Source organism: Capricornis sumatraensis, chromosome 10, assembly GCF_032405125.1.
Source record: "Capricornis sumatraensis isolate serow.1 chromosome 10, serow.2, whole genome shotgun sequence".
NCBI lineage: Eukaryota > Metazoa > Chordata > Mammalia > Artiodactyla > Bovidae > Capricornis > Capricornis sumatraensis.
Window position 1 is genome coordinate 18,362,207 of NC_091078.1, and position 15,387 is coordinate 18,377,593.

At 42.7% G+C, this 15,387-nt stretch overlaps 1 protein-coding gene across 2 annotated transcripts in view; it reads right to left on the reverse strand.

Annotated features, from left to right (window-relative positions):
- Window positions 1-15,387, reverse strand: part of SGPL1 (sphingosine-1-phosphate lyase 1) — a 53,794-nt gene that overhangs the window by 24,368 nt on the left and 14,039 nt on the right. For both annotated transcript variants that reach the window (XM_068981753.1, XM_068981752.1), the window contains exons 3-4: window positions 6,665-6,830; window positions 1,350-1,417 (exon numbers count right to left, since the gene is read on the reverse strand). In XM_068981753.1, coding sequence (XP_068837854.1) covers window positions 1,350-1,417; window positions 6,665-6,830 — 234 coding nt within the window. The remainder of the gene's footprint in view (window positions 1-1,349; window positions 1,418-6,664; window positions 6,831-15,387) is intronic.

Genomic DNA, 15,387 nt, shown 5'->3' on the forward strand with positions numbered 1-15,387 from the left:
GGGTCAAATAAAAGCCCTCATTTCTCTCCCTCTCCAGTCGTTATTACTTCCACTTCCCCACAGGAAATGAACCTAAAAATACAAAGTTCTGGGAGAGTTCACACAGTCGTCTGAATGGACATCAGTCAAAGGCTGGAAGTAACTGCCATCTTTTCTGATTTGGCCAGGAAAGGGGGAAAGGAACTGAAAGCCAAAAATCAAAGAAAGCTTGCAGGAAAGCTGAGGGGGAGGGTGGGAGGCAGGGGAGAGGAAGCCATCGAGGGCCGTGTGCCTTCGTCAGAGCCCGCAGTGGGGCGCCTGCCCTGTTTGTCTTCATCTGTGATAAAGAACCCGTGGGAAGGCAGAGGCGACTGTCTCATCCTGAGTGTGGGTGAGGTCAGAGAGGAGCCAGTGAAGGGAACAGCCTACACTACAAATATGAACAAAGAGCGAGAGAACAGCTCTGCTAAGTTTCTGATCCTGGGATCAGCAAACTACAGGCCGAGTGTGGACTGTGGCTATGAGGAGATTCTTGCTGCAACACAGGCCCACTCCTCCACCCGCTGCTCTACTGCTGCTTTCCCTCCCCAGGGACAGAGCTGAGAGGCTGACAGGTGTGGCGTGGCCTGCCACGCCTAAAATGCTTCATATCCAGCCCGCTACAGACAAAGCCTGCCAACCCTGAACCATGTAAGCACTCAATCCCTGCTAAGTATCTAAATTCAGCTCAGCCAAATATTGCTCCACTTCCCTCATAGCTCAGTTGGTAAAGAATCTGCCTGCAATGCAAGAGACCCGGGTTCAATTCCTGGGACAGGAAGATCCCCTGGAGGAGGAACTGGCAATCCACTCCAGCATTCTTGCCTAGAGAATCCCCATGGACAGAGGAGCCTGGCAGGCTACAGTCCAGGGGGTCGCAAGAGCTGGACACGATTCAGCGCCTAAACCACCACCACCAAATATTCTTCCGAAGCTTCCTGTCACTTCTGTCAGGTGGTCTAATTTCAAATTTTTCCTGAACAGACATCTCCTTTCTCCTCTGGTCAAACATGGTGGAGAAAGAGTGTCATCATGCTTCTCACTCGTGGCACTTCTGCGTTCTGAGTCTGATGGGTCTCCGCTGCATGGCCTGCCCCTGCGCACTGGAGGATGTTTAGCAGCATCCCTCGCCCCTGTCCGCTCCATGTCCAGAGCACCCACCTCCTCTTCTGATATCCAAAAATGTCTCCAGACGTGGTCAAACGTTTCCTGGAGATGGGACAAAACGCACCCATCCCCCTTGAACTCCTAGCTTTAGTAAACAGAAAGAAAGAGGTGTGATCGTCATGGGGGAGCGAAGCAGTAGAGAAAAGCGAAATGACTCTGCTTACCTGACGACCAATGACAGGCATCTTCCGGATAAGCTTAAAACACCTCTTCTTAAACCTTGACCACAAACCTAAAAGAAGCAAATGGTTCTATTGAAATTCCCACGGATTATGACCTGATAGTCATAATTTATGAACTATTCAATATTCAGCATGTCCTCTGTAATCACACTTGCCTTTAGGTTACAAAGGTAGTTTCTTAAAAAAAAAAAAAAACTTTTAATTTTTGAACAAGTAATATATTATAACATGGTTCAAAAAAATACACACACACTCTCATCTATCCCCCAGGTACCTCACCCTACCCCCAGGTTAATACTACTACTACTAGTTTCTAGATACCCTTCTAGAGTTTCTGTATGCATATACAAGCAAGAGTGAAGACACGTTCTTGTCTTGTCTCTTTTACACAAAGGGTAGCATACTCCAGCACTGCACTAGACCTGTTCTGCTCAGCAGCAGTCTTTTAAAGACCAGTGCTCCCTAATGCATTCTTACATCCACAGAGTATTCCATTAGATGGACGTACCTTAGTTTATTTAACCTGCCCTTTCCTGATGGAAACGTAAGTTGTTTCTGATGTCTGCTGTTAAAAACCACACTGAAACAGCTTAGCCTTGTAACACATGCTGTACTGCATACAACAGAGCATATCTGCAGGATAAGTTCCCAGAGACAGAACTGCTGGGCCAAGTGTACCGCAGAGTTCCTTACCTTCCCAAGGTTTCCAGGTGCCCAATACTTCTCTCCCCTGCCTCAAAACAAATGACCAACCCATGCATCTTCCCAGAATCTGGGCTCTAGTCTCTCATTCAACACATATCCCAACAACATTTTCTGGACCTAAAAAGGCTTTCAGATATCATGGACACCAATCAGACTTCATTCTGTTGGGCAGTACATAGGACAAATCTGAAATTCTGATCCTGTAAATTACAATTATTATAAATACATGGCATCTAAACACACAGTCATGCCTTTTAATGAATTCACGTTCAGTGTATCTCAACTGACTCCAACAGCAAGATTCTGAGGCTGGCATAGAAGGCACTACCTACTATCCAAGGGCAACTGAGGATCAAAGCATTAATAACTTGCTCAAGGCCGAGGATCATATCAGTGATGGGGCAAGGATTTAAATGAAGTCTCTGTTTTTCGAGTCCTAGACTCCTAAGACTCTACACTGCTTCACACGCACAATAGAATTTTCAGTTATCCCAAATGAGTTTCAAAGGAATCTAGACCTATGCTTTCTGCAAGGATACAAGGCATGAACTGAATGAACTTTGCTGCTTTCCTAGGAGGTCTGCGTATTCCAATTTCCTTGCCCAAAAGTAGCTTTCACCAACCAAAGAAGGTGTCTGCACCATCTACGGATATTTATTAAAAGATGCTATGCATCTTTATAGTAGTTTTTGCCTAGGTTGCATCCCTAAGTGCTTAGCACTGAGGTTAACACTCTATAAATGTCTGGGACAAAACCAGGTATCTAAGACACAGGCTAAGACAAAGAGCTGAAACCAGTTACTTTCTGCTTAAATTTTAGAGTATTTCCTTTCAGTCCTGAAATCTTATGGTACACAGAATATTGTATTCGCTTCTCCTTTACAGCATTTCTACATTATTATAAATTCTTCTGAAGTGTATTCTTAAATGTCACCACAACAATCCATCAAACGAGCAGCATTCAGTGTTAGATGGTTCAGCTGCTTGTTATCTGCTTATTTCTAACAGTGTTAAAGCTGTAAAGATTCAGAACTACTCCCTATTTTAATGGATGAAGCAATTAATTAAGGAGGTAGAAAGAAGTCTAAAAACCAGCAAGCTGAATCAGGTGTCTGAAAGTACATTAATGTGACTGGGTGGAGGAGAACACATAATTTTGTGAAATCTGTGAGATAACATGGTACAGAGTAAAAAGAACAGAATACAGATCAGAGACAGAGACATTAAGAATGAAAAGACCATGTGGTCGAGACCTAAAAAGATGATCTCCAAAGTAAAAATCAGGAAGTAGGAGAGTGGGACTAACAGCAGGTGCACTACTGTGCGCAGAGCAGGTGACTACTGAGAACCGACTGTGCAGCTCAGGGAGCTCCGCACGGTGCTGTGTGTGACCCAAATGGAAAGCAAATCGAAACAGACATGTATGCGGAGAGCCAACTCGCTTTGCTGTACAGCAGCAAGTAACACAACAGTGTAAAGCAACTATATGCAATAAGAGTTAATTTTTTAAAACAGTAAAAATCCCCAGAGGTCCAGAAAGAAAAGTAACGAGAACGTTTTAAGGTAATAAAATAGGAAATGCCAGTGTAAGAACAACAATACATGCCTCTTTTTAGTTTACAAACCCCTTTCACACCAGTGATGCCACTCAAGCCTCACAGCACTCTCTGACTGGGTAAAGCACTATGAGTATGCCCATTTCACTGCGAGGAAACAGGCTAACAGGCTGAAGGGCACTGCCCAAGGTGCCATGGCTAGAATCCTCCTACAACCACAGAACTCTGGTGTCTACTGATGACCTACAGACAATCCAGTCCCACAGGTAAAGCCAACATCAGTGAGGAAGGATGTGAGCTGATAACCACAGAGAAGTAAAAAAGAGATCACGCCTTACAAGACTGCCAACCCTGCCCTACCCTCCTGCCGCATCCAGTTCTTATCTACCTGTGTCCATCCTGTGTTCCACAATTACCCTCTCTCCCTCAGGAGGGTACCCAGAATTTGAAGATCAGCAAAATTTATCACTAGTCGGACTTTAGACTCCCCTAGGGCAATACACCAAAAGGAACTCAGTGCTTACTAATACACAGAATACGTCTACGTGAGCAAGGTGCTAAAAAAATTGGCAATTCTATCAAAATTACCCGATCTATGGAGGGAAGACATTTCTATCTGTGTCTAAAGTTCAAGGTGGAAGTTATAAAATAAAAAGTGTGTTGTGTATTTAAGCAATATGAAATTGCCAATATTCAGCAATTTTCAACCTACGAAATTAATTTTGTATGATTCAGATACAGAAAGAGGTGGGTGCCTGTATGATCAGTTGCTCAGTAGTGTCCAACTATTTGCATCCCCATGGACTGTAGCCTGCAGGCTTTTCTGTCCATGGAATTTTCTAGGCAAGAATACTGGAGCAAGTGCCATTTCCTACTCCAGAAGATCTTCCCAACCCAGGGATCAAACCCGCATCTCCTGTGTCTTCTGTTTTGGCAGGCAGATTCTTCACCACTGAGCCACCTGGGAAGCCACAGACAGCCATACAGATACATAAACAGTGGCTATCTCTAGGCAACAAGATTTTAATTTCATTCTTATGGCTTACCATATTGCCTGATTTTATACAATGAAAAGGTACTGCTTTTATAGTAAGAAAAAATGTTACTAAAAACCATGCAATGGCTTGGAGTTCACAAAGATTTAGACGGCACATACCATTAACACTGCTCGTATTAGTGTTCTCATGGTGTACTCAGAGCTCACACATTCGTTTCTGAACACTAAAGCCAGGTAAGTAAGTAGCAGGACCTCAGATGGCTGAGCTTCTACTATGGGTTAAACAAAATGGGCACGGGCACGGGCACTGTGGGCTGCACAATGGAAAATACAAGTAAATACCTAAAGCTAATACCCAACATACTGAAGAAATATAAACCTCAAGGTCCCTGACCTTGACTCTGGTCTGACCAAGGTGTCTGACCAAGACCAGGTAAACAGATAGTTTCTCTAACAGGAAGACATGCTTACGATTGTAAGTAAATCTGTAGCTCAGATTTACAAAGCGCCACTTTAAAAGGAAAAGCACAGAGAATGGTGAATGCCAGGAGCTGAGGAGAGAAAGCAGTGGGAAGGTCAAGTTTCATGGGCACAGAGCCTAGAATTATGAGAAAGGTGGTGGTGATGGCTCCATAACAATGTGAATGTTCTTAATGTCACAACTTTCCACTTAAAAATGGGTAAAATGATACATTTTATGTTCTGTATATTTCATCACAATAAAAAAACCAAGAACTGCTACTCCTTAGAACCCTCTGGAATCAGACAGAATGGTGGGCGGCAGTGAATCAAATGCTTCCCAGGAAAGGAATAAGCCTGAGCAGAAGGACAAGGGTTGCGTCTGTTCCCAAACCATGGAGCAAATGAAGCACAAGGGTTAGTCTGTATCATCTGTCATGAATTTATGAGAAAGTCTTGCAAGCACTGGGAGCAGAAACTGAGGACATTTCACCTCTACTTTAATTAAGTGCGATGCTAACTCTGCTATAACTTGGCAATGTGGCAGAGTGTTACCCGACGGCTGGCTAATCATCATGGTAAAGGGATAAAACAGAATCTGGCCTCTAAGCTGACTTTCCTAGGGGAAGAAGGAAAAAAACAGAAAAAAAAATGAGTTGAAGAGCCCCTTCAAATAGATGTTATCAGGGAAGCAAACAGTTAACGGAAATTTTAAACAGATGAGAATTGATACGGAAGTCTCATCAATGTTACTAACTCAGATACCCTACTGTGGGTGAGGAAGGGGAGCAGGAGCGTGTACAGAACACCCATCACCTCTCCTACTGTTGACTTACGCAACCCAGCCCACAGGGGAGGAACTCGTAAGGAGCTAGCACACCACCAAGTGGTAGGGGGTGGGGGTGGGGTGCAGGGAACATGAGCAGGGTCTTAGGAAGGATGGAAGATGGACAAACTGATCACTAAAAAACTTCTCAGTTCCCACACTCCCTGAGGAGAGGCCTTCTCTTCCCATCAGTCTGGCTGCCGGAGTCCCTACCCAGGAAGCTCAAAGTGTACTGTCCTGACAGCAGAGGTTCAATTCCAAGAGGACAGGGACCCTGTATTACTTGTACTGTAGAGACATCTCTAGAGCATGGCAGTGCCTGACACACAGCAGACATTCCAATGGTCGCTGCATGGGTGCTGTTCTAGTTTCACATAATCTTTTATTGAAAAAAAAGCCCATAATGAAAGCAATAAATCCATGCTTAGAGAACTCCAGGTGACACAATTATGTTCTAGGCAAGAAAGTAGAAGTGAAGAGCGTCTGAGCCACATTCTGGGTCCTTATGATGACTAATCTCTCAGGGGTTTTAATGTAAATTTCAAATCCAGGAAAATCAACATAAACAGTTACAGTCACACAAGAGTCCTATTAAAACATTACCAGTCAGAAGGCAATGCCCTTTCTATCTAAACAGATTTTAAAAATCAGAACCAAACCAACCAGGCAAGAAGTTAGCCCAATCCATTAGCCCCGAGTTCCAAAGCTGGTGTTAACTCCACTGTACCCTTACAGAGGGGGGCAATATACTTACTCTCTGGCTGGAAGACAAACTCATACACCCAGACTATCAGCAGGGTCCACACGACACTCCACACAATCAGCTGCCAGGGCTCGTACTTGGTACAGTGCCCGTTCACGTAGTTCTTGGCCTTTGTGGAATATACTTCCAAAATCTCAAAGTAGGGCTCAAAGGCCTTCTAGAAATACAAAAGAAAAAAATATTACTTTCAGAGAGAGAAAGGAAGTCTGTTCTTAGTTTGTTTTTCAACCCTTATTTTTTCAAGGGCAAGGCCATTCATGATGTGGCCCTACCCCAGCAGTAATCTTATCATCCTCTAAAGTCTGCAAAGCTTCTGCTCCAGGGACTGCAGTGGACACTGCCCCTTAACAGACATGTGGACTTTGACAAAGTTTCTGATCCTCTGTCTGTAACATAAAAGGTTAAGCTGGGTCATCATTTCAGCTCTGAAACTTCTGGAAGACTGCAGGACTTACTGTCCTACCATCTTCTCCGGTGGCTGCACTGGGTCACTGCAGTGGCACGTTGTCTGAACTGCCCCACAGCACATGGTATCTTAGTTCCCTGATCAGGGATCAAACCCACATTCCCTGCACAGGAAGTGGATTCTTAACCACTGGACCACCAGGGAAGTACCCATCCCATTATCTTAACTCAAACTAATCCTCCCAATATGTCTTTCTCTTCTTCTCTTCTTTATTTGAATCTTTCCCATTCTTTAATCCAAAAGGCAAACAGACAATTCATTGGAAAAGTCCCCAGTGCTGGGAAAGACTGAGGCAGAAGGAGAAGAGGACATCAGAGGATGAGATGGCTGGATGGCATCACCGATGAACATGAACCTGGGCAAACTCCAGGAGATGGTGAAGCACAAGAAGGCCTGACATGCTGCAGTCCATGGGGTCGCAAAGAGTCAGACATGACTGGGCAACTGAACGACACCACAACCCAAAAGGCACCAGACTATTTCTGTAAAAGGCCACAGAGTAAATATTTTAGGTACTACAGGCCAAGCAGTCTGTGTCACAACTACTCAGCTCTGCGGCCACAGCAAACGCAGCCACAAAACAGAGGGTGAAGACTTGAAGGGAGCCGTGTTCCAACAAAATTTAATTCCAGATGCTAAAACTTGAATTTCATATAATCTCTCAATCACAAAATACTTTTTTTATAAAAACAATTGCAAAATTAAAGTATCATTCTTAGCTCACAGGCTATACAAAAACAGGCAGCAGGCAAGGTTTGGCCCCACAGGCCATAGTCCACCCATCTCTGCTCTAAGGCCCCATTTGACAAAAACTCTTAAGGCAAGGAACTGTATCTTATGACGTGAATCATTCACAACAGCTAGCGCAAGCAAGGAAAAAACCCTCTCCTCTGAAAAGTCACCAGAACACCCAACTCATGAGAGTAAATCTCCTGTCAAGCACTCACTCGTGCCTCAACACAGAGCTTATGACAATGTGCTGTGCGGACTCGTGATCCTCATCTCCCTGCACGGTTGGGTACCTGACGACTGACCGGATCCCAGCCATATTCACAAGCGCCCCGAGTGCCCCAAACAAAACAAGTTCATCTTTAGTTTGCCATTCATTCCCTTCCTCGACATTTATGAAGCTTCTCCAGTGTTTAAGGCATTAAGCTGGGGGAACATCAAGGTAAACAGTGTAAGTTCTTGCCCTTACTGAGCTTATAATCTAATGAGGCCCATACGTACACAGGCAGACACTCATGGGCACATGCATAAATAAATGAGTAATCAGAACTATTCAGGACAAACACTATAAAAAGGATGCTAACAGAGATCACTAAGGAAGGCCTACCTACCTCTACCTGTGGGGAGATGAGGAAGACAAGACAGAGGATAAAATCTATAGAATGACCAAATAAAAGTCTCTAGGTAGAAAAAACAAAAACTCATACCCAGGAGAGAGAATAATAGCGGCAAACACATCAGGGAGCCTGGGAATGGCAAAAAGCACTGTGCAGTAAGCGCACACACAAGATGAGGGCAGAGACCGTATTCTGTCTTCTCCAGAATTCATCCTCAGCACCTAGCATGGTGCCTGGCAGACAGGCTGTACTGAACAAAGGCCTGGACATGGCTGACAGAGGCCAAGTAAATGAGGGAACACATCAAGTTGCAAGCAAACCGAGGCTAGGGGAGTACACCAGGTCCAGATTTAAAATGCGCTTAAAAAAAAAAAAAGCACAGAGATTGGAAGCATAAATTGACAGGTACTTTTGTAAGTGACTTGTCAGTATCTATTAACATTTTACGGAGAAGGCAATGGCACCCCACTCCAGTACTCTTGCTTGGAAAATCCCATGGACGGAGGAGCCTGATAGGCTACAGTCCATGGGGTCGCTAGGAGTTGGACACGACTGAGCGGCTTCACTTTCACTTTTCACTTTCATGCATGGGAGAAGGAAATGGCAACCCACTCCAGTGTTCTTGCCTGGAGAATCCCAGGGACAGGGGAGCCTGGTGGGCTGCTGTCCTTGGGGTCACACAGAGTCGGACACGACTGAAGCGACTTAGCAGCAGCAGCATTAACATTTTAAATGTACATTCATTTTGACTCAGTAATTCCAATTTTTGGTATCTACCTGTTTGTATCTATGTGCATGTTCAAGGACATACACTTTGTGACAGCAAAAGAAAAAAATATAAACAAACATAAACATCTACTGATAGAGAAACAGTTAAATAAACTATAATATATACATTTTATATACCCATACTTAGCAGCATTAAAACGACAGATTTAAATGAACCACAATGAAAATTTTCCAGAACACGGTGTAAAGGTTAAGAAAAAAGCAAACTGAAGAATAATTAAAAACAAAACAAAATGCATGGGTTATTAATCAAGAGAGCAATTTTTTTTTAAGATAACTTCATGGGAAAGGAATAGAAAAAGGACAGAGATTATAGAGACAAAAAATTTTAGTTAAGAGGATTGTTGAAATAGTCCAAAACAGAAATAAACTGGGCTTGACCTTAAGAGCTATATATCAGGGCCAAACAAACAGCACAATTTGAAAAACAATTTTAGAGGTAGAACAAACAGGGTTTAGTAACTTATTAGACATAGGAAGTATGGAGTGGGAAGCATACAGATAATTCCAGATTCTCCAATTCACGTTTGAGAGACTGGGTAAGCAGCGACAGCATTAACTGCGGTAGGCAAGAAGGGAGGGAAGCTGAAGATGGTGGAGATTGTGCAAAAAAGACAATGCTGCTGCTTTACATTCCTGTTGGCAATCTACATGCCATGTTCTAGCAGTAGCATGAAAGCTTAGGAGGAGGATGGGTGGCTCAACTAATGTTTGCTGAAAACATTTATGCCCTTAGCAATTAGGCTGTGGTATACAGTAATTAGCACTGGGCAAGTCCTGGGTCCCCAGAGGGCTATCCATAGAAACACAGCTTATTTGCAACCCCCTCCCCACAGTTCTGGGTGGCCATTCCCTAGAGCCCACTGTTGCTATCAACAATCAATCCTGCACAGCAGTGGCAGTGCTGGCTGAGACCTGAGAAAGATCAGAGGAGGCTACCATCATCGAAGGTATGTCATAATTTCGATTATTACAGAGCATCTTCTAGTGTTAAAGCTGTGATAAAACCAAATGGTTGAATAGAGTGCATGAATGGGACAATGGGAGAACCATCATTCCAGCTTTTCAGATCAGTTTTCCCTCTGGTGATTCTAGTTCCTAGTTAACCCATAAAATAAGAGGTTACCAATGTCAGAAGATAACTGGATGTTATCACAGCACTGACTGAATAAAAAAGTAACATAACTAGTATTAGGGAAAGAGCAAAGGATCAGCAAATGCTGACTATTAATAATTCCATCGTAAAAAGCCTATTAAAATACAAAGGCATTCCTTGCTAATGTTTACAAAATTATATTCCGCAGAAGTATATTTTCTTTGTAATAGCTCTGAGAAGATAATGGGAATCCATGAATTTGAAGTCTTTGACTACATCCCCTTAAGCACAGAGAAACACCTCTTAAGGAGATGTATTTCTATATTCTCTTATTCCAATGATAGAATGCTTCTGTACTTGGATGGGTCCTAGCAAGTTTTCTGGGTAGGTAACTAGTTGGTCACAGAAATTACACCTCCTGGCCTCATTCCAAGGTCCTTTTAGGTCACCACAAACAACCTAGGCTCAGTCCTCAACGAAGAAGCACCTCACAACACTGGCAGCTCACTGCATGAAAGGGCTGTGGGGGTAATGTTTGCTATCTCCTTGGATAGCGAAAAGGAGGTGGCAGTTCCTCGGGGCCTTGCAAACAACACCAACCCTAGGCTGGATTCTGACGCAATAAAGCAGCCCTGGGGAAGCATGCAATCTAAATGCTAAAGAGAGCTTTAGAGACCAAACCCACGTCTTCATTTCATAGAGGCCCCGAAGTAGAGCGCGGTGCCTAAGCTCATCCGGATGGGCTTGAGTTAAAGCAGAGACGAGAAACCCAGGCCTCCTGACAGTACCCAGTACTCTTTCAAGCCTCCATTCTCAGTGTCACAGGCAGAGGAGGACTAAACACATCACAACCCAGTGCCACTCCAAGAATTTTCTTTCCATAGTTTACGCTCTGGGTCGAATATACCTTGGATATATGGTGACACACAGCTACAGAGGCTTCTATTTATTCCAACTTAATCTCTACACTGTGTCTCTGGAAATACAAGAGCTATGAATGGTCATCTACGAAGGCCACTAGCTTACTGTACACCTCCAGGCAAATTATTTCACCTATCTGTGTCTCTATTTCTTTATCTAGAAGGAACACAGAATATCCACTGAATAGTGTCTGTGTGTATGTTTCAGTGTGATCTATTAAGCAAGGATCTTCTTGGTATTGGTGAAACTTCCACCAAAAATACATTCTCTCCTTCACACTTTGTTAGAAAACTGAAAATGTATTCTTGTAGAGAAAAAAACCACAACACTTTGCCCAATGAATGTCTATAAAATGACAGTAAAGAATACCATAAATCTTTTAGAAGTATAATATTAAAGGAAAAAAGATCAACTGTAGTGTGAAGATTCAAACATTAAGCACTTTAAGAAGCTATCAAATAATGATAAAAGTAACCAGACTTTCTCTTTTTCTTTATTCCATTTCCAATCTAAAGGTTTATTCAATAATCCTAAGCAAGACACTTTCATAACCACGACAGTAGCAGTCTGCCAAATCTAGTAAATTTAGGGCCTGTTACTTTTTTAGACTGAGTTTCAAACTGTCCCAATGCAGTTCCACAGAAATGTATTTTACAACACAAACTCGCATATATAGCAACAGAAGATATAAAAATGAAACAAAAATTTCCAAAATACTTTACACTTTATTACTAGTGATAGACTTACATTTCTTTTCTATTTCTTCCTTCTTTTTAAAGGCTTGGCCCACTGAACTGATTCTGCATCCCTCTAAATGGATCATGACCCTCAGGTTTAAAACCAGTGTCTTAGAGTGATCTCCCTCCTGGCTTAAATTCAGAGTATGGTTGTGCAACAGCACAGGAATTAACACTAAGGCTCCACTCAACACAATCGCAGTGCTTTTTATACTTAGGGTTTATTTTCTTAACATTTTCACAAGGCCAGGACTATGATGTGATAGAGTCCATCTAAGTCCAGGAAACTCAGAATTCTTGCACCACAAATTACTTTCCTATCAGCATGGACCTACAGATCTCCCCAATGATATTAACCATTTTCAGTCTCCCTTCAAGAGAACATGACTCTGTAAGCAAACTTTGCATAATGGCACCATCCACATCTTCTTTCCCCCTCTCCCCTCCAAAAAACTTCTTTGAGAAACAGTACTGCACTTAATCAACTTGCTAATTATGCAGTGATATCTTTTTCCCCATTAAATTTCTTAATTAACAACTTAAGACCAGAAGAAGAATTCTAAAAATTACTATCACTCAAAGAAGATATTTCCAGACCCAAAAGCAATGATGCTTCTTTCCTTAATAATAACCAGTAGAAGGCACCAAAATCATCCAAGGAGCTTTTCTCAGAACAATCCACCCTGCAGGACTGTATGTACAGAGTGGAGCCCAGAAATAAATATTTTGGAAAATGTCCCCCAGGTGACAGTGACATCCTCACTTGGTTAGGAACCCTTTCTCTACACCATAACATGGCCCCTTCTCTCCTCATCCCCTACTTTGATAAAAGAAATACTCAGCAATTGAGTTAACATATTACTGTGCTTAGTCGCTCAGTTGTGTCCGACTCTTGGCAACCCCAGGGACTATATATAGCCCACCAGGTTCCTCTGTCCATGGGGTTCTCCAGGCAAGAATACTGGAGTGGGTTGCCATTTCCTTCTCTAAAACATATTACTAGATGGGGGTAAAAGACATCCACCAAGCTTAACTGGAAGTGTTAAAGCTGGGGCCCAGCCACATCAATTCGCTGCCCATGGCTAATATTTACTCTTTGGTGAGATACTAATGATCAAATCTAATCTAACTATTAGATACTAATAATCAAAATCCTCTAGTAAAAGCGCACAACTCAACAGTCAATAGTCTTTCCACAAGAGCCCGAAGTCAGAGCTTTAAAGCAGGAATGGGCTGTTGAGGAAAAGAAAAACCTGTTTTACCCAGTCCACCCACTGCCTTAATGTCTTAAAAGCAAATCATAGTCTAATGACTGAGACTGCAATAAGGGCGTGAAATTGAAACAGAGAAGAAAGTCGAAGAGTTAAGGGCTTATTCTTACTTTACTTCTACTCTAAAAATAGGAGGAAAAAAGTTAACTGAATCTGATTCTCCTTCAGATTACATTCTGCAAAACTTCAAAGTACAAAGTAAACAGGTAAGAAAACACTATTGTCTTTAGAGCCTCAAAAGGCATTAAGGTTTATCAGCAAAAACAGATCACAAGCCCAGAGGGAAAACTCCCTTGAGTCATTAAAGAAACTGAGCAATAAACCAAACAACTATTCCAACCAACCAGGGGTAACTGTGTGATACAGAAACGTTTGAAGGGAATGAGTCATCATTTCTTTGGAGGTAAAAAGCAAACCATATACTTCCCCCAAAATTCCGCTACGTAAGTCAAATGATCCAGTATCTGAGAAGTTCATCTCAAGACGCTTAACTGTCCACACTTTCCCTTCCAGTCAGGCCTCAACAATCAGATATATATTCTCAGGATTAGTTCACAGGCCTGACAAGACTGACTGCTCTACACTTAACACTAGATTATTTGGGTAAAGCACCTCAACCATCACTGGAACACAATCTTGGCCTCAGAGAGGAGACAGCCATGCAATGTAACACAGTTGTTAAGAGTGCATTCACAGAAAATTCAAGCTCCTAAAAGCTGGCAGCTACCAAATGGTCGTTGAAAACTTTTTATTCCTTTAGGTCAGGAGCAGGCATCCAGTGAAGACAGATGCTGATTATGTCAACTGTCAACTCTGAGCACCGCTCTTCTAAAATACATCCAAAAAGACATTATGGGGAGGTTCAACCTAGCAGAGAATACTGAAATACATGCAACTAAGTTCAACAAGCAAAAGGTACAGACTGAGGGATACAGTGCGTGCTCACTCAGTCGTGTCCAACTCTTTTCAATCCCATGGACTTAGTCCTCCACACTCCTCTGTCCATGGGATTTTCCAGGCAAGAACACTGGAGCAGGTTGTCATTTCCTTCTCCAGAGGATCTTCCTGACCCAGGGATCGAACTGGCATCTCCCATGTGTTTTGTATTGGCAAGCAGATTCTTTACCACTGAGCCACCAGTGTTTTCTTGGTAAATACGACCTCAGGCTGAAGGAAGTAGGGCAGATGTGGGGGGAAAGCACTCCACAAATTTAAGCACCTAATGTTGCCAAATCTGCAATGAACTCCCAGAGTCTCTTACAGTCAGTAGCTAAAAGACTTACTGTGCACGTGTACACAAAGTTACCTGTCAAAGTAGAAAAGAACTTCATCATCCTCTTAAGACCAGAAAGGACCCCCTGGATAATAAGCAAGGTCTAGTAGGAATAGGAGAAGGGGACGACAGAAGATGAGATGGTTGGATGGCATCACCGACTCGATGGACATGGGTTTGGGCGGACTCCGGGAGTTGGTGATGGACAGGGAGGCCTGGCGTGCTGTGGTTCATGGGGTCACAAAGAGTCGGACACGACTGAGCAACTGAACTGAACTGAGTGGGAATAATCCCACATTCTTCACATAAAAAGGAGAATTCTTGACTTCCCTGAGCAACTGGGGAAGAAGTCAGTCATCTAAGTTTCTCTATTCCCGTAATTCTTTTACTAATAGGATTATCTACCTACCTTTGTCAAGAGTTAAAATATTTAGACTTTCCAAATTATAACTAGTTACAGAAATCCCCTCCCTTCAATAAGTCAGGCAGCTATTAGAGATGAGAAATACTGAACACATGCCCAAAAGTGTGACCTAAGTAAACCACAAGGGCTACTTCTCTGCAACTTTCTAACAAGTAACACTGTTCAAAAAAATAAACTAGAGACTTATCCCTGGGTCTCTGACTGATCCTCAACTGATACAAACACTTTTAGAATGTCTGCTTTCAAAATCTAGTCATGAAGGAGCTACTTTTTAAAACTGAAGACTTTAAATTTTAAAGGAATACTTGGAAGACTTTCAGACTTTTTGGATAATCTGTTGAAAGTGTAGGAGAAAATGTGTGCTTCCAATGAAAAAGTATATACTGTCAAG